At 41.4% G+C, this 24387-nt stretch overlaps 1 protein-coding gene across 1 annotated transcript in view; it reads right to left on the bottom strand.

Annotated features, from left to right (window-relative positions):
* Nucleotides 1-2393: 2393 nt before the first annotated feature.
* The window catches only part of rtn4r (reticulon 4 receptor), a 43697-nt gene continuing 21703 nt past the window's right edge, over nucleotides 2394-24387 (bottom strand). Inside the window, exon 2 of the mRNA XM_076150915.1 lies at nucleotides 2394-4374. Coding sequence (XP_076007030.1) covers nucleotides 2993-4374 — 1382 coding nt within the window. The 3' untranslated portion in view covers nucleotides 2394-2992. The remainder of the gene's footprint in view (nucleotides 4375-24387) is intronic.

Raw genomic sequence — 24387 nt, 5'->3', positions numbered from 1 at the left:
CTGTCAACCGCTCACTTTTTATTAAAATCAGTGACATAAAAAAAAACTTTTTACACAACTCAGATTCTGTTGTTGGACGCTATATTATATACTGTAAATCTTTCTTCTTTCACTTCTGTCATTGTGTTTTTCAGACTATAATATTATGCAACTGCCACCAGCATGTCCCTGTCCTCTCCACATGGGCCAATATTTTATGAAAATGCCATGAATTAGTCATACCTTGCTCTCTTTTGCTTGATATGCTTGATTGATCAGATTTGTTCGCATTGACGCAGATGTCGTCTCTGATATCACATTGAGACAGCCAACCACCTGCAGATGCCTACAGCCAATGGTCCAATCCCCAGCTGCCACTCATAGTCAATCAGCCTCTCCTCTGCACACACACCTCAGATGCCTCAGTTGGTAATTGCTTGGACTCTCTCTCTCTCTCTCTCTCTCTCTCTCTCTCTCTCTCTCTCTTCTCTCTCTCTTATGTGTCTCATGTTCCCCACTTCACAGTTACTTTTTCAGTGATGAGGAAAAGATATAGCTGATGACATATAGGGAAAATATAATGCAATACATTGCAAAACACTATCAAAAAGCACATTTAAAATGCAGACAAATGTGTTTTAATAAACATATAAAATATATTTCCGTTGACAAAGGGTTGATTTTTTTATATAAAGTTATAATATTACTGGGAGTTTCTAGGTTGTAGTATTTCTGCATGCCTGTTTGCATGATATAAATATTATAAATGTGCTGCATTGTTATTGTGTAAGGTATGATGAATAGGCTGCCAAGGTAAAAGGAAAAGTAATTTTTCTTGTCTTTGTGGCTTTGTGGTTTAAGAACTTTCAACCTTTCACACATTATCCCAGTTGAGGTGAATGAAATGCTGGGATGCACATGCTCTTTTCAAACACAGATGGGGTTGAGATGAGGTCTGCATTTAATGACAGACCCAATTACTGACATCCTCTCAGCCAGCTGCAGCTTGTGCATCAGCAGAAGGTAGTGGAAGTCTGGTGGTCTTGTTGATTTTCCATGCCGGTTTCCACTCCACATCAATATCTTCCCAGGTCCTCCTACTGTCCGGGGTTAAATGACAACAACGACAACCTACAGGGTACCTGCCTTCTAATGCTTTCACTTTGTGTTAGATACATTCAAGACAACTTCATGACTTGATTTAATCCAGATTATCAGCCAGAACATTATTTAGTGCCTGTGAATACTAAGCACTAGCTGACCACAGGCAGCTTTGAGTGTTAGTTGTATGCCAAGGTGACATTTCAAGGCTCAAATAAATTAATCTGTATGCTGGGAAATTGAATTTCTTATGCCGTATTATCCATGTCAATTAAAAATAGGACTGAGTAAGCCTTTGGGCATTTTCTAACTCTCAAAGTGAAGGTCATGATGTTAACAGCCATTTCTTTGAATATTTCCTTCAGCTTTTTCATTCACAGTTAAAAAATTTACTAAGATGCGAAATGTAGCCATGTTTGTAATATACATAACCAGATTCAATATTATACCGATTTTGGTAAGCAGCCTGAAGCATATCATCATACTGCACGTTGACCATCTTGTTTTGCATTGCATAGCAAATATAATCATTGATTTGTTTGATCTTTAAAATATCCCAAGGATGTTGCACCAAGAATCAGATGTTCTAATTACTGCAGATCAATCAGATGCCAGATTCTTAGGCCATTCATTTGCTGACCCGTGGAAGATAAAAAGTGAAATAACAAAGGTAAAAAGTTCAGATTGCATAAAGGTGTAAAGCTGTAGTGAGTAAAGGTGAGCTGTAGGACATGCTGCTACCTATTCCTCTGTGTTCAACCGACAGATGAACGGGCTGCTCCCTGTGAGTGAACTCGTGCTGCTCTTTGGCAAACCACATGCTCACTTCGGTGTGTCAGACATCCACACATGCCAAAGTCCTGAAGGAGGCTAAAGAGATAACACACAAAATGAGGAATCCAGAGGTTTGGTTTGAGGCCAGACTTTTTGACGAACACTCTCTGCGCTGCCCTCACGACAACGATCTCGCCACAGCAGGCCCACCATCTGTTTGGAACTGGAGGAGGAATGTTGTTCCGCTTGCAATATGGCTAGCGAGACATAATAGGAGCTGACATTATCGGTCATAATAATTCAGATGCAGTCTGGTACTGGCTTGGATCTGTGTTTTCCTCCATTGTAGATTTTCCTCACCTCATTAAAAAAGAACACCCACGATCCGTACCTGCTTACGAGCAGCAAGTATGTGCTGTATGTTCCTTGTTTCTTCATGAATACACACTCCATCTGTTCTAACATACTTGGAAGAAAAACACAGAAAAAAGACTTACGAAATAAGAACTTTATTCATAATATATTCATACTTGTACACAAGTAAAATAAAATGCATATCTATGGTTCCATTGCAATCTCCACAACCAAACTGACAGCATTCATCTGGTTCACACTGTCTACCATCTCTGTCATGAAAATAGAACTCAAATTGGGAGTGGTAAAATGTTTGCTTTTATAAACATAAAAAAAACATAACAGTACCCAACAAATGCATCACTTTTGAATAAATAATGGGGCATGGAGATAATTTTTGTTCAGTAAATGGACCCAACATTCTTTGTGTGCTTTGTCTCCTCCTGTGTTTGTTTTTCTTTTAATAGTTTTCCGGTGGTCTGTCTAAGCCGTCGGGAGGGAGTCTCGAACGTGAAGCTTAGACACAGTACAGTTAGGTACATAGAGAACAAACAATTTTGGGCACCAATTCATATATACATTAGATCTGTAGTGTTCTGTAAAGGCATCCATTTTTGTTAAATGTACTCCAACGTCTTTGTTTATTGTCGTCCTTACCCATCAAGGGTCATTGTTACTCCTCACTTTTCAGTCACTGCCTGTGGATGATGTCACTGCATCTTCAGTTTAATTGTCATTAGCATCAGCAATCTTAATTCCTGTGTTCAGAGTGAGATCGGGAGTCCTAAGACATGGCTAGCGAAATCCAGATCATGGGAACGAAGAGAAAGTGCAGCACTTGCAGAGTAGATCCCTGGCCTTTGATACACTGGGAGTCTGACTTGGGCTTTTTGGAGCACTTCTTTTTCTTTTTGTTTGGAGCTGTAGATGGTTCCAGATTGTCTATAAGGTCAGGATTAAGATTTTCCAAAGACTTGTCAAGGGTGTTGGACAAGGTTCCCAACGGCCCGTCGCTCTGCTTGTTCTGAGTCTCATTTTTTGTTCGTTCTGGCTCTTTGAATTTAGTCTTGGATATGTTCTCCTTTTCCTTGTGCGGGTTGTTGGTGATCTGACGGCTCTTGCCTGATAGGATTGAGGACTTATCATTATCTCCGAGGCAGCACCTGGGAATGGTGTCGCCCAGGGGGTTTTCTGTGGATGGAAATTTCCCAGACTGTCCCTTGGCGCTGAAGAGATTGGTTTGGATCGGAGGCGTTTCAACACATCCCTCCAAGTCTTCGCTTTTCAGTCGTTTCAGATCCTTTCCTGCCAGGAACTCGGGAACATTGCACTCCAACTCTGAGCTGGAACCTTTGAAACGTTTGAACCAGTCCCACAAGGTCCTCGCCCGACAGTCACAGATCCACTGGTTGCCATTTAAACGAAGATACTGGAGGGACACGAGCGCGTCCATGGTCTCCCCGGTCAAGACGGTAAGATTGTTGAAGAACAGGAACAGGGACTTTAGCTTGCCTAGATCACTGAAAGACCTGGGTTCAACGAAGATAACCCGGTTCTGGTGAAGCAGCAGTCGGTCCAGATTGATTAACCCTCGCAACATGTTGTCTGTTACAATCTTGATCTTGTTATTGTGCAGGTAGAGATAAGTAAGGTTGGCAAGGTCCAGAAAAGTGTCATCATGCAGGGTTAGAATGTTATTATCCTGCAAGTAAAGATACTGAAGGGAGAACATTCCACGGAAAACCCCCACGGGGAGCTCTGACAGGCCACACCTGTGCAGATGGAGGGTGTGCAACTTCGTCAAGCCCCGGAACGCCGTGGGGCTGATGGAGCGGAGGTTGCTGTTGTCCCCAATGTCCAGTTCCTCCAGTTTTTCCAAACCGTAGAAGGCTCCAGCCTCAATATGGCTGATATTGTTGGAGTACAGCCAGAGAACAGTGAGGTTATGGCAAGAGCTGAAGCTAGTGGACCTCACCACCGTCAGCTTGTTGCTCTGGAGGAATATCCGCTGGCTCCGCACGGGGATCTCTGTCGGGATGGAAAACAGTCCTTGTTGCTGACAGGCTACAGTTGGCCTGGGCTCACTGTAGCACACACACTTTGCGGGGCAGCTGTCAGTTTGAGGCACAAGGTTCAGCCACATCACCAGAAACAGGAGTCGGCCCCCTGGGGAGAGAGAGGAAAACACACCAGTAGATTAGTAAATAATGTATGCAAATATTAAAAGTCACAGCTTTGATCAGCAGTGATAGTTGAATTCAGGTCAGGTTCGAATATGCAGAAACCATTTAAAGAGCAATCTGCATTTTCAGGGATTATAATCAGACAGCATAATACGAGAATCAGCATGTGGTAGCTGTCAAAAAAAATGGAATAGATGCAAATGAAATAAAGTGTGTGAAGTTAGATATGCTTGTTAACTTGGCTTATGGCTTTTGATGATTATGTTTTGGCATTTGATATATATAAATATATTTTAAGACGAATACCAAGTTCAGTGGGTGAACAATTTGTGATTTGAGGAAATTAAAGCTAAGAATACATGTGGCACACTCCATCAAATTACACAATAGAACAAAATCCAAAACTGCTTCCTTACACAAAGGGTAATGTTCTTTTAGTTTTCCATAAATTGTCTTGTTCAGCAGATTACTAAAGAATCTGCTGAGCATGCACGATTGTTATTCATCGTGTGTCCCTTTTGAGCTTATTTGTAACTTGGGACCCATCGTCTCCCTGCTGCCTACACAGACGTGAGCACAGAAACAGTGGAGGATCCGGTGAAGACAGACTTGCTTACAATAGGGTGGGTGGTGTTTATGCGGAATTAGCTTGCTCTAATAAAGCAGATATAACTAATGGCGATACAGCAGTCTTGAGGCTGACATTTAGCCTGACGCTGGGAGATAAGCTTTCATGCCAGGATGAGAGATTGATGCCCAGGGCCAAGGTGAAAAGAGGGCTGCAGAAGCCCCGGTGGAGCCCCCGCTGAGGAGGCATGCCTGAAGAGTTTTATTTAAGTGCAGCATGAGGCTGAGATATACAAGAGGTGTGGTAGCACTCAGGCTTCTAAAGATTTCCAGCTGGCCCAGGAGGCATCAATGTTTAAAATGAGGAATATTCCGCATTTGCTTGCATTAATTATTACTGCCTGTCCTTTGCTAAGGTTCGGATCCGCTTGCTGCTTTCTAGCATGATGAGTGCAGAGGGCAAAATTACAACACGTGAACCACCACCTCTGACATTATGCTGTTTCTTTTCCAGCTGGGGTTGAAGTGAAGTGCATCTTTTGGGGCTTGCACATCTCTTTCTGGAGAAATGTCGGTGTCAATGTGTCACAGAATCAACACCTAATGCCAGCTGCTCCTCTACATCTCAGTCGTCTCCAGCTCCCTGTCTTTAGCCAGGATTTCCAATCTCTGCTCACGTGCACATGAGAGGAATCCCAGGGTTTCAGGCATGACAGGTGGTGAAACACTGGAAAATGCATGAGTGTTAACCAACCCTACCACATCCCTCTCTCCCTCTTCTTATTCCCCTGCTTTGTGTTGTGGTGCAGCTCATCTCTGGACCTTGTTAAACGGAGCTCTGGTGTGGCCTGACAGCAGCCCTCTGCTGCACTTTCCCTCCAATCTCCCTGCTCAGCCATCAGACTGCCACCGGAAAGCTGTCAAGACTTCCCGCTCTTTCTGCACCGCAGCACTTTTCCCTCAGCACTGCCTAACAATAGCAATATTTTATCGCACAGCACGCTTCATGTATCTCCTCTGCCATCTTCATTTTTCTCCCCTCTGCTGTCTATTCATTAAGAGGCTATTTCCACCCACGCATTGCGTGTCAAAGTCTTGTTTCCTCCACTGTCTGTATGATATGTTTGGTCTTTGTTAGCATCTGTTGAATGACAGCATAAACCCCTCAATGGCATCAACTCCAGACCAATTATTTTTGTTCACTAACAGCATCTTCACTCCAGTGATTGCATCACCATGTGTTGCCAACATAAAGCATCTTTGTGTTGTTTCAGTCGTAATTTCCACTTACTTACAAGAGGAATAGAATAAGAGAGGTGACTTCTCACCTTTCACAATGGTAACTTTAAATAACTGTATTCAAAAGTGATGACAGAGCTCTGTTCACATTGATTGCTCAGTGCGAGCCTTCCTTGCTCTCATATTTCTCATCACATGAATCTAGATTGTAGCATTGATGGCATTAAATGTACAAAGAGTGTTTCGTTTGTCTTCAGAGGCGATTTTTAGTTGTTGACACAAACTTTCATATCTGAGAAAATGCATCAACATTGCGGAAAAAAATCATTTCTTATCATCCTCTGCCAGCTTTGGTTTCAACACTTAATCTTTCCTATCTGCCGTGTCAAAACATGGCTCAGAGCGCTGCCTGCCTCTTTCAGCTCTGCCAGTGGCCTCTCTTCTGAGGGCTTTATTATTGTACAATAGCAATCATCCCTCTGTTTAAGAGCAGACAGACATCTTTATTTCCTTATGACTGACACTGTGGCCCCTTCAGCCTGGTGTAAAGTACATCACTTCAGCCTCTCCTCCAAGACAAGTATACAATTTCCAATAAGAGTTTGACGAAGCAGACAAACAGCAGTCTTTGGGTATATCTTGGTTGATGCAACTGAAGTATGTTGAAACAAAGCCCCTCAAATCAATCGATGTGATGTAATGTAATCATCATACTGGTTAGTTTTACTGAATTAAGAAATTAGAAATTCTATTCTCTCAATGCCTGGGCTATGGGCATAAATAAAAAACTAAAATACGAAATGCTTTGGCATGAACAGATCAACCCTAAATATGAGATCCACGTGAATTCAATTGTTGTAATTCTATATCTTCTGCATGGTTGAAGACTGGCACAATTACTCCGGGTGGCAGTCTTGCATTGTCCGTCTGAAAAATTGCAACAACAAAAAAAAGACTGCAAACACAGTCATCGCACAGGAAATGCCAGCTTTGAATTTTTCCTCACTGCACTGAAAGCAAACAAATTAGACTTAGGTGGTAACTTGCATGCACTCAAATAAACAACAGGCTTTGACACAACCTTTTGCGGTTAATGTAAAAGAGGCAAATCTCTCTAAAGCGCCCAAAGAATTTAATAAGAGACAGAAATTATTCATACACTAACTAAAAGAAGAAAAGTGGCAAAAAAAATGCCACACTGAGGTTTCACTGCTTCTTTGAATAGGACATTTTAAATGTGAGGGGAGCCGTTCAGGTGATTCGGTTTAAGTGTTCCTGTGCGCACATGAACTCATTGAAACCAAGGGGTCACGGGGTATTTTACAAAAGGGAGAGAGGGTTGGAGTAACATGTAGAAATGGCCTTAGCAGGCGGCATTAAAAGTGTGCAGTGACATTTGTCTGACAACATTGAAAACATAATGGTTTGACAATGTGGAGTGCTTGCACACAGTCCATGGTGCTCATCTCCATGGTAATCATCATGAGTCTGTTTGAAGCATAGAAAGGTTACCTATTATGATGCATATTTATGATTTCAAGGCGTAACTCAACAACTACCAACACATTAAACCTGCAGCTCTGAGTTCAGTACCGTGAGAGATATGAGTTTACAAAATAACAAATTAAGTGCTTAAGATGCCTGACTGTATGGACCACGCATAGCTTTATCAGTCCTATGATGGTTCTGATGCATCATTGCTGTGGTAACTGAATGTCTGCAGATGGTAAAATTTCTTGTAATTTGAATTATAATGATCCTTCAGTGAGACATTTGAGATGGGGTTATCTAGGCACAGTTTAATGAGGGTTTCAGCTTCTTTGAAAATGCCATCTTGGCTGAAGATCAGGCTTTTCAATGACAGCGTGCAGGTAGTTTATTTTATCTTTTAAATTTTCATTCAGAACTGCAGGTCTCAGTAACTGCCTCCATAAACTCATTAGTAGCACAACACAGGGATGACGGTGAGAAAATTAGGAACATCAACTTTTGTTTACTTATTATAAGAGTGCATAATTTTGCCAGACCGTCCTCCTCATTTGCACGTGTCTCTGGCATGACTGGAGGTCTGAACAAAAGCCCAAGTCTCCTTTGTCTCAATCAGAGAGAGCATGCAAACTCTTCTTCATGCTCTGAAGTGTCAGGACAGCAAAGCTAGTGCCTCAGATTCATCACGGTGGCTTTACTTTGAAGGGATGAGGATTGGGCAGAGACTACTAACATGACAGTCTTATCCCTGTGGCCCCGAGTGGGAATGATATCTCTGTCAGAGAGGATTCACAGTGGTCCTCCAGAGGAACCACATGGCCTCTTTATAAAATCATACATTATAGTGCAGCTAAATTGTGCATTTGCTTGTAATATAATTATGATCTCCCTCAAAAGACATTCATGCATATGTAAATTGTTTTTGCTCATGACAGAACAAATAACTAAGATCTGTAAGAAATGGCAATGTGCGATGCACAATTTTGGTACAGCCTGTGCTGCTGTAAATGATTTTGTGAAAGTAATAAAGGCCACTAACCTAATCTACCACAGTCTCACAACTGAAATGTCAAATTTAAAATGCAAAACAATGCATACATACATACAATCCCATTCAATCAGTGGTAACAACACAACATTTTTGTGGTTTTAACCATGACAGGTTAAAACCACCTTTGAAAACAAGTCATACAAATTGATAAATATTACCTTTGCAATCCATTTTTCAAAATGGTGGTTTGACTCTTTACTTACAGCTGTTACATATTTCCCTGACCACAAAATACATACAAATATGCCCAAAGAACACATTTAAACATTAAATTATCAGGGCATAAACCATGGTGTCATATATTTTTTAAAAGCCAATAAAAGTCTTAACAGATTAGTGTTTATTTGTCCCATCTGTGTGTGCAGGCTGTTCTCTGTGGCAGTCAGAGAAAAGCTCTCTAACACATGTGGAGGCCTGCAACACATTTGGTTGAGAAACCTTTTGCCAGACTTGACCTGATAGGAAAGAGGCAGGAAGCATCCCAGGGCTGATACTTCATGCTCACATTCACCTCTATGGGCAATTTGGGCTTTACTTTCCACTTAACATGTACACATTATTGGAATTCAGGACAAATTCACAGCACCCAGAGGAAAACCACATCATGAAAACTCTACTTAATGTTACTTCAACTGTACTGTACTGATCGAGTCAGACTTTTTCAGAAAATACTTATATCAGTAATTTTGTGGTCATTTATGTTTAATAGTATTATAAAGTAGTATAAAGTATTATGCAGCATTATGCATTAGGAAAGACAGAAGGAAGAGTAGCATGGAACATCAGGAGAATATTAAACATACAATTAAAACTGTTATAAAGAGGAAATAGTCGTTTCTTCACTAAATTGGAGAGGGGATTTTGTTACGTTGGCATTTTCACAGGGAACATTACATACCCTGGAACCAGAGGAGTGTGTTCAAAAGAACTAATTCTAATTGTACTTTTTAGTAATCACACCTGAGTACCAATTCTGCATTGGTATCATGTAGCAATGTTTCATCTCTACTGTCTTAAAAGCTTGGGACATTCTAGCAGCAGACTGTTAGCAGCAGTACACACGACACAGCTCGTCCTGATAAAGTAGTACTTCACAGATGTTCACATATGACAACCAGGCGTTCACAGATACCTGAGAGCCTGAGGCTTTATTCCAAAGTGTATAAAGTCTTGCAGGAGGACAATCTCTGCTTTGAAGAATGAGCTCAGTGTTGGATATGATTTCATAATGTCAGAAGTTAGGGGATATGTCACTCTTTTATGTGTCTTTAAATGGTTTCAGAGAGACTTTAATTTGAAAATTATAGCATTAAAAGTAAAAAATACAGAAATCATATTGGTTCCAAATTCAAGAAATTACTGCAGCAAAAACTGTGTTTTTGATTGCAAAAGTGACTCAACAGTGGTCACAGCAACAAGGTTGTAATTCCCTTTGAGTTGGTTAGTTACTTATTTTGTTGTAACTCAACATGGATGAAATATTTATTTTCAAGAAGAACAAAATACACACAAACTCACACATGTACTCACATACACAAAGGCAGATTTATATTTGCCCTTTCAACATTTATGAACCAGATGTTGTGATCTCAAATAAAGCTGCATGGATTAGATCAAACAGGCTATTGAGGACACGATGGACCAGTGGGGCGAGTTGATGTCCCCAAGCTGGTCACGGCATGTTGCATGGGCTTCAGTGGCAAATCAGCATACAGACGAGGACACAATTAGAAGAAGAACACTGGGGCAGATGAGGTCTCCTTTGACAGACATCTGACACAGCACTTGCCCAAGCAGATGGCTCATAAATAACTGAGGGAACGGGAGGTCACGAAAAACCTGCGTGTCTGTGTATGTGTGTGTGTGCATGCAAAATGATATCTGCATAATTGTATGTGTTTATGTGTGTACATGCAGCTGTCCTGTTTCTGCGCAAAAGTAAAGTAAAATCATAAGCAAAGAGTTTATTATATACAGTCTGATGTATCTATAGAATATCACATAGGCTATCACGTGGCATTACTGCAGAGGTGGGAAGTAGCCAAGTACATTCACTCAAGTACTAAAACGTACTTCAGGCTCCAGTTTAAAATTACAGGATGCTTTTTGTCTACTTTGGCTGCCAGATGTAACGGATGTGACATTTCCTTTGGTGTTGCGTAATAAAGCTATGGGAGTCTGTTACTTTTCTCACTTACATTCTTCCCCTTTGTAATATAATTGGAAATTAAGATAATTTAGCTGTGCTGAGGAAGCTAATGACAACAGCGGCTCAAGATTCCTCCCAGCTTGTCTTCCCCTGGTCAATTAATGATTCATTAACAACTTCTGAAGCAAAATGGAGACCAGGCAAATACATTTGCTTGGTCCCAAGGTAAGAAAAAATACATTATCGCAACATCTTGGATCACTGCTTTCCCTGATTAAATAAAATTCAATTCATCATTTATTATTTCACATTTACATTTGCTTTGTAACTTTGATAGTAGTGTAATTAATTTATTTCTGACAGTAACACTTTTACTTTTAATACTTGACTACAATATGCTGCCGATTCTGTTTCTGCTTATACATCAGACTGTCTTTAAAAATGTATTGCTACTTAACATTTCTCTGCAAACTACGATGGACGGACAGGTCTAGTATATGACATTATATTGGCAATATCAATATCAGTGACTGTATGAACTTGCAATCAGAGGGCTGTCGGATCGAATCCCTTACTGAACAGACAAACAATGGAATGGGAAAGTGGAAGTGAAAGGATCTCCCATTTTAACAACTGCCATCAAATTACTATCGACCGCTGAGTGATGCACTGACCTCCCAACTGCTCTGAAACTTATTGAGTTACAAGTTAAGTACATTTACTCAGTTACTGTTCTTTGTAAGGACCTCATCCCTAAAACATGAATATGTTCTAACCGGCTCGTTATGTCAGGGCTGATGGGTCAGCAGGCATGAACGGCAAAACAGGGGTGCCGGCCAAACAATTGTACCTTGTACTTTGTGGGCGTGTCGAACCACAAGTAACTTGTTAATGTCAGTTTCAGGACTAAACAAGCAATCAAAGTTTAAACAATACCCACTACAATCGCACACAATAACTTACAGCTGCTTGGAGAGTCATCCTCCGGTTATGACTATGTCTCTCAATGATAACATTAAATTATTGACTAGACACACGCACACACACCGACAGACTAACAAATCTAATTAACTTCAAATGGCCGTGGCTGGATGTGGATAGACCCCAGAAATCCACAAAAAGAGAATTTGGATTGTTTGTCTCAAAAATATGGGCTGACCACCACTAAAATGTAATGCATTCTTCCCTGGATCACGTTCAACCTGCCTGACAAAGTTAATTGAAATCCGCCAATAACATTTTGAGATATCCCGCTAAACAACATACAGACTGACGAATGCAATTGAAAACATAACCTCCTTTGTGGAAGTTAAATTGAAGCCAAACAACGGAAAGCAAAGGATTTAGGAACCTCTGCAAACATTGTGTCTCTTTCCTGCAGCTATCAATCAAGTTGGTTTCGACAAATCGCAATGCATTCTCTTCTGGAAGCAAAAATGAAAAAGAGGCTGATATGCCTGAGTGTACAAAGTGACAATACAGCAGCTACATTCCTGTCTGGTGGCATAGACTGCATCGGGGCAAAAAAAGGCAACATTCCTTACAACTCTATTGTATCGCTGGCAGCAAACCAAGCTTCCTTCACCGCTGTTACAACTAACTGAAATGTGAAAAGGCACTGGGAGTCAAATCTGCCTGTGAGGTTTGTAGACTGGCTAAATTCCAGCGTAAAGCTTGCCGTCAAATGCCAAAGACATGAGCAATTTTCACATTTGAAACCATGGAAAATGCATCATGCAAATAATGCAAAATGAAATTAATGTAGGCATCTGCTGAGCAAAAGTGTGTGAAGGGGTGCAAATGTTCTCTTTAAGCCACAGAGGAAGACAAATACAGAATGCCCTACTTTGGTTTGCATCATGTGGCTCGCCCATGTTGCCGAGGTGTTTTGTGCAAAAAGCTTTATCTTATCTACATACAACTGAAAAGCAAATAACTAAGGGGTCCCACTAGATGCCCCCTTGTATCCTGAAACTGTTCAGCGCTCAGACAGAATTCAGAACGAGCATTTATATGGTTTATTTTTGGTCTAAAACAAAATATGTGCGGCTCGGCATGTAAATCCACACTGTCGACGCAGATAAACGAGTACAGAGCATCAGCTAAGATTTGAATATTCAGCCTGACTATTCAACCGACTGATTAAAATACAACCCTGCATTTACTCAAACTTGACTTGAAGGTGTTCTTAATCAAAGAGTCACAGAGAGAAGCATCTCTGTCGTGGAATCATTTCCTCAACTGAGTCATGGCCTCGCCTGCTCGTCTCGTCAATATTTGAAACTGTTGAGGTTTACAGGTCCTCAGAGTGAGTACATGCATTATACTGGCATAAAATAAAGCCTTGTGATTCATCGCTGTATTAAATGGACTTTACTTATCTAAAAAAGAATAACAGCACCCGGTAAATATTGGATTGTTGCTTCAAATGACGCTAACACCTCCTCGTGTAAAGTGTCAGCAGGAGAGGGGAAAGAGCGGTGACAGCCCCCACAGGCAGTAGATGTATTTAAGCATGTGGAGATGAATAGACGCTAAGGTGGTCTGAGTGGTGAACAAGCTTTAATGAGTATTTAAAGAGATTCATGCTATTTTAATGTCACTACAGCCTGCATTACCTATAGGCACGACCGAGCTCTGACAAAGCGGCCCCCTTCGTTTTCCCCCGTGTGGAAGTGGAATTTGTAGCAACATTATCCACTCCAGATCGTTCTGACAGGTTCATTAACACCAAATTTCTGGGTTTGGCAGCGGCCCTCTCAGAGTGCCTGCTGAAGAGAAAGCAGCTGTACATGCAGACCTGTTTTATGTGAGTAACAACTGAAGGGGGGGAGGGGGGGGGGATACATCAAGCAAGCACTTAATCTTTGACGGTGCTAGACTAAACAAAAATCATTCTGGGAGTAATTTGTTTAGTTGGTTCGAAGATGCGATGTGATGCAGAGACCTGATGGAGGGAAACTACCACAGATGCTTTCTATTCTTGACATAAAGCTCATCTTAATCTCGTAATTCCTTTGTGACTTGGACAATAACATGTAGATATTCCAATATTACAGCTGAGCCAACAGTGCTGAATTGTGTTCTCATTCATGTAAAAATGCCATGAATGACCGCATCTGCTAGTGGATAAAAAAAAAGAACTTAAGAATATTTAACACGACAAAGCCTTATTGGCACTCTTTTTTCATCCTTAATGTGTCACCGGACCTTCCTCAGTCTTCTCCAGTTTCGCAATATTGCACTCTGCCGGACTGGACCAGCTGACTGTGCAGACCGGCTGCAACTGTGTCATCTGCAATCACCTCAAACTATAGAAAATGGGTACAGCCAAGAAAATATGCTTTAACCAGCAAGCCTGCTTCCAAACTGGTAATAACTTCATACATTACAGGACAGGAATTAGTGCTGGATTATACATTTCTTTTTTTTATAATTATTGATCAAGCCCCAACAAGTCTGATGTTACTAGCACTTAAAAGAGAAGTCTTGGAATGCTACGGTTAATGCTAAGATTAAAAACTCTCTGCAAAGCAAGTGTAAAATCACATTTGTGGTCGATCAAAGTATCCAACTTTTCTTGCCATATTCTAAATGAATCACAATTTGCTTAAAATCATTGTGGATATTGTTGCACATAACGATGTGTATGGTATTTATTAGAATACATTCACATCAACATTGTTTTTCTTATTGTTCTTTTAAATATTAAATTCTCAAAACACCTCTGCCAGAGCTTTAGGGTGTTTCCAGACCTATAGTTACTATACGTTGAATGTGCTCTTGTTCCTCTTGTTACAGTCTTTACTCTTGGTTTCGTTTGGTTTCACACAGTAAACAAAGAAAAATCCAACTGATTGTTTTGCCGGCTGACCAATCACATGGAGAATAACAGACTGACGGGACCAGACGAGAAGATGAATGTCCCTGGAGACTGGCTGGTGCTGATGGTAAGAGAATATGACAACTATGAAGTGTCCTTTGTTGCTCTCTGGCCATGTAGGGTGTCATGTAAGGATCAACAAGATCACCTTCCTCCATCTCAAAAGCTAACACCAAAGTGCACCATAGTGAGTGAACTCAACCAACAGTGACGGCGTTGATAGGCACACAACAAAGACAGACCCACACACACACAGAGACACACCACACACACAGAGGTTCAAACGGCATCAGCACTGTATTGCATCTTGTCCCCTAACCTCCACATGTAAAATTAATGATGAACATGTTTTTCTGAGATTTTTAACTGTAATAGAGTGAAAAGCCTTGACATGTTTTTGATGTAAACTTGTAACCCGGGCAGCTCACCCTGAGATGTCGTGGCATATACAGCACAATGCCCACACATTGTTACTGTGATGCAAGACACAAAGGATACGGTGACAATTTAATGATGTATGAATGACAGACCAGCACTGGACTGCAGTCTGAGGAAAGAGAAGTGGATGAGATGTTGAGAGAATGAAAATAAATGAGGGAGTTAATTAGGACAGTGTGGCCCACAGTGCAGTTTGTGGGAGCTGATCGTATTGTCATTATGTGCAATGGAACAGATTTAACAGTAGAGCTGAGCTGAGTCTGTCAAACAGACAACCTCGACAGAACATTTTCACCTTTTGACCAGACAACAAAAAAGCTCAAAACCTTATTCCTGTTTTTTGTGTAAACTTGTCCTAGACATAGCATTATCTTATTTTATGTTATGCCAATATTAGATATGAGGATTTTCAGAATAAGCCTTCTCTAAGACCCTGTCACTTTCTTATGGCAAACAACAAATAAGAAGTGAAATCTATAATCCACGAAATTCATCCTGGATGGAGTACACTCATGGGGTATGCACTTATTTTCAATTTATTTTTCGGTGTAAATAAAAAACAAGTCTCACTAGGGGCCTGTGAGTGGCAAAATGGCAGCGCGCTTCCCCTTGTGACCAAATACGAACGTACTAACTGCTCAAATGCCACTAGAATTCAATCCGTGGGTCTCAAAATGTATTAATATGATAGATGCTTCTTCTCTTTGGCTTGTCTGGTCCATCTTTCTCTCTGTTTGCAAATAGGGCCAGGATTGAAATCATGTGCCAGTCTGTCTCTTCTTCCTGTGATAAAGAAGATGAAGTCTCTCCTGTCAAGGGGTGTGTTAGTAGAACACTACAACCTTCTGTTCAAACAACAGAAGGTTTTATGCACAACTCAGGCAAATGAGCTCAGGCCCAAAAGCTCAAAGGACACCCACACTGAGCCAGAGTCATCATCCATCGTCTCATTATCAACATATAGAAATGCACTATATATAAATATATCAGTGGCTCAGATTGATCATTGCATCAGTGTTGACTACATCCGTCTAGCGTTTGTGTAAATCCATCTCTTTTGGATGTGTAGGCAGCTCTGGAGGCATGCAAGCCTCTTCCTTCTTTTGACTCAGTCCCTGCTAGCGAATGCATGTCTATAACAGGAGGCCTACTTCTGCTGTTCTGCCCTGTAACACGAGCTGTGTTCTTAGCAGTGTTTAGTTCCCCATCACATTGGATTCTTACTGTCCTCTCCTTCCAAAATAGCAGTGTCAAAGGGGGCCATTCGTTACGCAATGAAACTATTGAAAACCTGGTAAATATTTGCGGAGGCTGCAATTCTGCGTGCATATGTAGGTGGTTTTTGACACTAGTGAGGTATAGGATCTCATATTTTCCCTGCCTCCGCACACATCTGATTCATTCCTTACCCAAGGTTCCCCACTTAAACTGAAGGCATGTGAAAACTGACACTAGAAAACTGCATTAGGTCTTCCTCTTGCGACGCCAACAATATTGCCTCTGTATTTTAAAGTGTCGGAGAGCAAGTGTGCTTTACTGTTTTCCTGACAAGAGGGGACAACCATCACAGAAAACAAACTGGGCTGAACATAAGACATCACTGGTGCTATTACAAAATAAGGCTGATGTATTCAAACGTATACAGCATAAAACACTTCAGAAGCTCAGAACCAAAGCTGTCTGGGCAGTTCAGGGTCTATGGGTTTGACTTACAAGAACGCCCCTTTAACTATATCTTGCCATATCTGGACTTCTCTTTTTCATGCTGTCTGTCAATATATCAGGCTCATTAATGCTAATTTGATGTCAGCGATTGATACTGGAGACGGATACAGGGAATATCCAGTCGTATTGTTTCTGTAGACCAGATTCTGCCTCCCACGAGACTTGAACGTTCATTATCAACTGCATCGCCCACACTCATTGTGTGCTTGTCTAAAACTCAGAGGGAAACAGGATGCAAACGCGGAGAGTCGTTTAATTCAATCTGATCAATCACAGCAGAAGCAACAATAATCAAGATATGAAGAAACCAGGTACGTGCACATGGAGGATTACAAGGTGTTCAGTCAAGTGAGGCAACCGCACAGGTGATGCGGATGAGTTGATTGGGCACAGGTGATGTGAATGATCCATTACAGTAGTGCTGAGAGTGTGTGTGTTGAATGTGTGTGGAGAGAGGGTGTGACAGTTTGTCTCCTCAATGGCTTCAGACGTTGTTGCACTTTAATTTACACAGCTAGTCTTGGCCCGTTACCTCCATATTTATGTAATTTGAGCTTCCAGAATAAGGCTGAGCACCACTGTTTACACTCCCAGAGCTCCCTGTGCGGTACCTGCTCTCTATTCCTGCAGAAACAAAACTCAATTTGACTACAATGTGCTTCAGTCAGTCACAAAACTTCAGAAACCTGCCTCATTAGCTTTGTTTAACTGTCTACTTCATGAAGAGGAAGCAGCTGGACTGTAAGAATCTCGTTTCCTGCAATCACAATATAAAAACTCAGATCACACTGTTAAATGTTTACAGTACAGCAAATGACATATCTGAACAAGTGACTTGATGTAACAATCACTTAATTAAAAATTAGTAATTCATCATAATTACCATTGTTCAAGTCTGCATTGTGTGTTACTGCTGTCTTGACTTGCACACACAAGGCTTTATAGTTTCACTGAGGAATTTACTGTTTAAATCAAGTTACTATTATATTGTCATAATTCAGCAAAGCGCCCATCCCCCAAGAACTGAACAAGATCACCATCTCATTATTGGCTCGGCGATCTGACTGCAGGATACACTTAAGCTATCTGCAGTGCACCAGAGCAAAGCATACATAGTGACTGGAGCTCTCTGCGTCGCTGATTTTACTTTCAACAGGGAGGGGATGAGGGAGCAGGATAATGGGCACTCGCACTGTGCACTTTGAGTTTGATCTTTTTGAGGGAATTCTCACCTCAACTCACCTCCAAAAATGGGATAAAAATGACTGGAGCCTGTTTGGTTTATTAAGCCCACTTCAGAGAGGTTCTTTCAGCCAACATTCCTTCCTTTGGAAGAATGAAAAGAGAAATACTGGTGCATTATTTACTACCTGCCTCAGTACTGCCACACCCTAAGCAGACAAAGTGGCCTACTGCAGGAAAATGGATTTTTCTGCGCAGGAGATGAGATAAAAAGGAAAGAGGGTGGAAAAACAGAACAGGGGAGGAGAGCAGAAAGGCATTGAAAAAACATCTAAATAACCAAGTCCAGCATCAGTTAAAATTCCTCTCACCGGCCTGTCTCCTGTCTCCACCTCTGCCTCCCAGTTGGCCTGATAAGGGCAGTTCTTTACATCAGATTTGTCCGTGGATCAGTCACCTTTTCTACTGAAAAGGTCAAGTGCTGGCCCTGAGCTTAGCACATGCTGGTAGGTCACCATTCCTGCTCTTTATCTCCCCAGTGAAGGATGATCCAAGACTGAGTGCCATACCCCCACTGCCCCTCCAATATGCCCTCCAACCCCTTCTACAACTCCCTCTCGCCTCTTTGGACTGCATCCAAAGAGATAGAAGGGGAGCTGGTGACGTGTGGGTAACAGATCCACAACGCCTCACACACTCACAGCGGAGCAGCACATCAGATAAGACCCGAGTGAAGGTCCAAGCCATCACGGTGGCGCGGCAGTATCTGAGGGATGGGTTGGTTAGGCTATCTCCCGACACACCTCGCTCTGAACAAGTGAGCCCAGAGATGAGATGGTGGGATAAACATGTCAGCACATGGCTGCAACCTGAGACTTTTATCCTTCCAGCGAAACACACATCACTTCCCTTGGTTGCAACACAGGTGCACATTTGCATGTTTACATTGTACCGTAGAGTGACGCAACTGATAGGACTTCCTGCTTTGCTGCCTGGGTAATGACTCATGCCAGCCCTGGAGAAAAACAATCTGGTATTTTTAAACTGCATCCTTCAGCTGTTCCTGTCTCCCCGGAGCTCTGGCTTGAATGCCATTTCTACTAGTGGTGCTAGGGGGCCTCCTATGTCTGAATAATAAAGAAAAGGACATGGAAATGCTTTTAATGATGCACATGAGCCATACTGATTAGTATTTGATTCTCTGCACAAAGAAAGAAAAACACATTCAAGAATGAACCACTAGACTGTAACTATTTAACTAAACCAAAAAAGCTGAGAAAGTCAGCAGTTGACCGCAGTTCAGCTTTCATTTTGATTTTTTGGTTGGCCTTCACAAATGTGTCTTGTGGTTGCGTTCACATTCTAACAGTCTGGGCAATTTCTCTCCAAGAGTTTTAACACATTTGATTGCAAAAGTGCAGATAATAATAGATCAAAGATGTTCCTTGACTTCCTGTCTAGTAAGTATTTACTTGTGAATATGCAGTCAGAACACTGTGGTACATCCGACAAAATTATATATGCAGGGGAGATCTTCTTACATGTTTATCTACCATCACATTTCTGATGAAAAAGCGTGTGAGATCAACAGCACTCGACAAAGAACAAGGAATTGTGTGAAACCAAAGCGGAGTCCCTAAGTCCTAATGTGTATCTACTGTATATGTGATCCTAATGGTTGTTTTCTTGAGACATCCTGTTTATTAACAAAGACAAACAAAAGCCATGAAATCCGCTAAGGTGGAAGAAACAAACCACAATGTTTTATTCTGTGACTACCCAAATCCTTCTTTTTTATTTGAACATGTAAATTTGAGCTGAAATTGCAACTTTCCCAGCTGTGTTTACAATAGTTGTGTTGTGTAGGAAAATGTATTTTAGGCCTGTGTGATAGTCTTGCTAATGTAGTCAACTTTCACATTATTGTTAAGATTTGTGGTCAGTGTTCCTTGAATCATCCAGGCTGCTTACATACGTGCTCATATGGCTTAGATCCATCCAAAGGAAGAAGCCGTCATGTCTTTCAAACCTTCTTCCTTTGACAGATTGTTTGTGCTAACTGTTATGTTCCCATATGCTCTTGTTTGTTCTATGCATTTATATTATCAATATTAGTGTGTGTATCACATTATGCATCCACGTTTGCAGGCTGCAGGCGACACATGGCCCCAGTGACAAACAGGAAGAAAAAAAACATCCCTCCTGAGCTCCACTCATAAGCCAACCTCTGACGTCTTCTCTCTGCCTCATCACCTGAGCAGCCATCACCTGCCAGCAGGGATTTCAGTCATTCTGCTGAGCTGGTATCCTCACCTCCATCACCGCCTCCCACTTGCTCCCAAAGCAACCACCCGCAGCTGTCATGCTAATTTACTTCAGCACACAGTGGTATGAGCGCTCACGTTTGCGGGCTTTCACATGGACCCCATCACAACCCAGCAATTGAGGTCATGCATGATTTGAAACACAGAAGCTAATGATTCTCCCCTCTCCTGTGAAATTCTTCTCACTCAAGGAACATAAGATAGTATCGTAATGCTGTACACTTTTTTTCTGTGGAGAAAATAGCTTTGGGGCAGTTGTTACAGCATCTTGGGTGCTTCACAGATATATCACACTCACTGTGAATCTAGAAATAGCAGCTGAGCAGCAACTGCAGTGGTTAACAATAGATTATGTTTGCACTTTCACTTTTGTTGGCTATCTCGATGGTAAACTGCCTCTGGTGAAGAAGAGTAAACAAGAGAAAAATTCTCTTTGTTCTGAGCAGCATATCATGCTCCCACCAATTATCATTAGCATCACCAGCCAGCGGAAAGTAAGATAGAAGCCGGTGCTTCAACCAATTAAACACAGCTTGGTCATAAAGAAGGGCAACAAATCACAGCGCGCTTGTTCGAGCACACGTTAACCAATCTTCACCTCTCCGCTTTGGTTTTTGAAAACAAAGCACTTTCAAAGTTTGTGAGGAGCTGATGAACATGACGTGCCATTTATGATTAATGGCATTATAGCTGGGCCAAGATAAGAGCTCAATTAGCTGTGTGGGCAAGAACCTTGACTCTATCTCCAATGACTAATCCCATGGCTTTTGTTATGATTAGCAAGAGCAGAGTTTAATCTTGGCTTCTGAGTGCCTGGCATTGCCTCAAATAGAACTGATTTATTAGCAGTTAAACAAACTTCTTCTTCCATGGCACAACTCACCATTGTGGAGTTTATTTCAATAATCAACTGTTCCAATCTGCACTTCTCATCATATGCTTTGGCAATATCAGTGACCACATTCATTTCAGACATAATTAAATTAAGTCTTTTAAGTGAAATTAATTCATCCCTCCTGTTAATATTTTAACAAGAGGGGCCTCTTGAGAGTTATCATCTGTACTTAGTGCACTCATCCTCCTGGGGGGGGGGGGCTGCTAGTTTTCTGCAAACATATTTCTAGCCGCAGTAGCAACGCCCAGGAGCTGAAGGCCACCAGAGACCTCTGCAAGTGATAAACAAGGACAGCACTGTCATATGACAGTGTTTTGGCAAAAACAGAGTCCCTTAATGAAGCTATTCATAAATCATCTCATGCGTGTTGAAACAGCAATACAGGGAAAAGGGTTGACAGGTTTGTTTGACAAAAAAAGAAGAATTTAAGAAGATGGAGACATCATCTTATTGTTTCCTAAGCAGTGAAAATAATCGTCATAAAAATAATCAAGCACCACATACCCTAGATTAGACTCATAATTTGATGATCAGATGGTTATTCAGTTAGAAATCTGAGTATGAGCAGTATTACCAGAAAACAAAATGGCTTTTTTCGCCCCATAATTAGACCAATCTTCAATCTGGACAAGTAATTTAGTCTGTTATTTCCAGTATCTAGAATGGACAATAGGACTATTGTATTGTGCTTGATTGTAATATCATACACTTTAACTGAGTTATTCACACCCCAATACATTTTTATTAATCTGACATCCAGTCTGATATGTGTGATAGTGTTTTGTAGTGACTAAATTTTCATGCAAGGTTTAAGCAAACTTACTGTTATTTCCCTGTACCAGGGAGATTCTGGCAGATACACGCAGTCTAAACGTCTAACATAATATAGCAGTATGTATCTATTCTGATAAAAGACTTCCATCGTGGCAGTGTATAGTCATTTCCGCAGTAAAAAGCTTCTCAGATGATGCTGCACTTTGTAGCGTTCACCCTCTGCAGGGGGAAAGCACGCCATCTGTTCTCCCATCCCCAACAACAAACAACAGACAGACCAACGCAGCTGACAGACCAGCAGACACAGGCGGGGACGACTCCTGCACAAGCAAAGGATTGTGGGAAACAGGGTGGCAGCAACATGAGCGCAAAGCTTCTAAATGCGAGATGAAAGCAGCCATAAAATGCTAGGATTTGATCAGAAGGCCTGAGCCGACATCGCCCAGCAAGTAATGATACAAATTGACGCAGACACTGCAAAGGAGCCTCCATGCAATGAAAGAGACGCCTGATAGCGAGAGAGGGAGTGTGAGAGGGAAGACAGTTGGGGCAAAAGATTGAGGGAGGGAGAGAGAGAGAAAAAGAGGAAAAGATAATGGAGGTATTACACAATAAAAGAGCCTCAGCAGTGTGAAAGCAGGAGAGAATAGAGAGAAGCTGGTATATCTAAAGAGACAGTCTGCAACAACAGAGACCTTACAGTGCGAGAGGAAGAGCAAAGAGCGATGGCCAGAGGGGGAAAAACCGAGAGAGGCAAAGAGGAGGAGAGATATGAGGGCGCAATGCATTTTTAATCTGAGGTGCCAGAAATCCACAAAAAATGCCTCAATCAGAACGCTAAGAAAAAGTTATTTTTAGATTAAGATTAATGTGGGCGGCTCACGACACACAGGCCCACATGCAAACACATAGGCGGAAATGTGCGAGTTCACAGCATCTCGAAGACAAACTCGCACACACACACATTGAGAGAAAGGGAGGGAGAAAGATCTAAAATTGTTAAAGGGTGAGAAAGGAGGGATCCAATTTCCAAAATGTGCTATGGACAAGGGAGGAAGGCTGAAGCTTGCCCCCTAGTGTTCATCCCAATCTCTGGTGGCTTCAGACATCACATCACAACTGCAAAAAACAACTAAATCACCATTTAACAATTTAAAAAACGTATTTTGGGTGGGATTATTTTTACTACAAATGGATTCCAGCACAGCCACTCTTCCTCGTTTTTCAAGTTTACCTGACACAGACTACAGCAGGAGGTGAAATGAATCTGTTTTTTTCTTTTCTTGTAATAATTATAGCCCTTGTAGGTTGCATATTAGTCATTTGGGCTGATATTTTTGCAGTGCATCAGAAGCACTCAGTGCGGGTCGCAGTCTGTGTTGGCCTGCCATTTTAAAACAGCTGATCTTTCCGATGGATTCATTTGAATACTCAGAGAGAGAGCAACATTCCTTCCTCTTCCAATAAGAGAGTGAGATAGATAGATAGATAGATAGATAGATAGATAGATAGATAGATAGATAGATAGATAGATAGATTGCAGATTGCCAGGAGTTGACGTCTTCATGACTAATGGTGTATGCGTGTGTCGGTCGACATCAAAGTCAACACTTCATTAATAGAAAAAATTTATTATTTAAAAGATAAAAAGAATGCAATCCATTACGCAGACCCATTTCAGCTCTGCTCTGGAATTTCTCCATTTTGTAATGCCAGCAGCAGATTTATTTAATAATGTACAATGATTCAACAGTGAAATGCCGTCACCAGGCAAGCCAAAGGGAGAAAACACATAAAACCATTCAACATGCCCCTGGAATGACAAATGAGTAATTTAAAGAAAATGAAAGTGGAGATGCTGTAAGATTGAAATAGAACAACGACCATGAAGACAAAAACGGGAATAATGTTGTGATTTTGGGGCCTGCTCTACAAAGGAAGCTTAACAGACCCAGACTTTGGTTGTGTTAGCTGGTTTGACAAAATCTTAACCCTGCAATCAGGCTTAATCAGTATCACAACTCTGCACACCAAAGCAAGTAAGAAGCTTACATAAATTATGCCTGCCCTCCGCAGAGAATCTGCGTTGCTAAAGAATATCCTCAGGGAAATCAAACAGATTTTGTCGCTATCTACATATCCTGGCCCCTCCCTACAAAGAGACCAATCAACATGATCCTGCAGTAAAGGTGAAGCTATTTTCCAAAGGAGGTGAATGGTCATCAGACAGTGCTTTATATCTCAGCCCGAGTAAGCTCCAACATATGCTGCTCTGTAACAG

Source organism: Genypterus blacodes, unplaced genomic scaffold (assembly GCF_046128005.1).
Source record: "Genypterus blacodes isolate CSIRO-AG114 ecotype Tasmania unplaced genomic scaffold, CSIRO-AGI_Gbla_v1 ptg000053l_1, whole genome shotgun sequence".
In the NCBI taxonomy this organism is placed as follows: Eukaryota; Metazoa; Chordata; class Actinopteri; order Ophidiiformes; family Ophidiidae; genus Genypterus; species Genypterus blacodes.
Note: the sequence above shows the minus strand (reverse complement) of the source record. Positions and strands in the feature narration are given on the sequence as shown.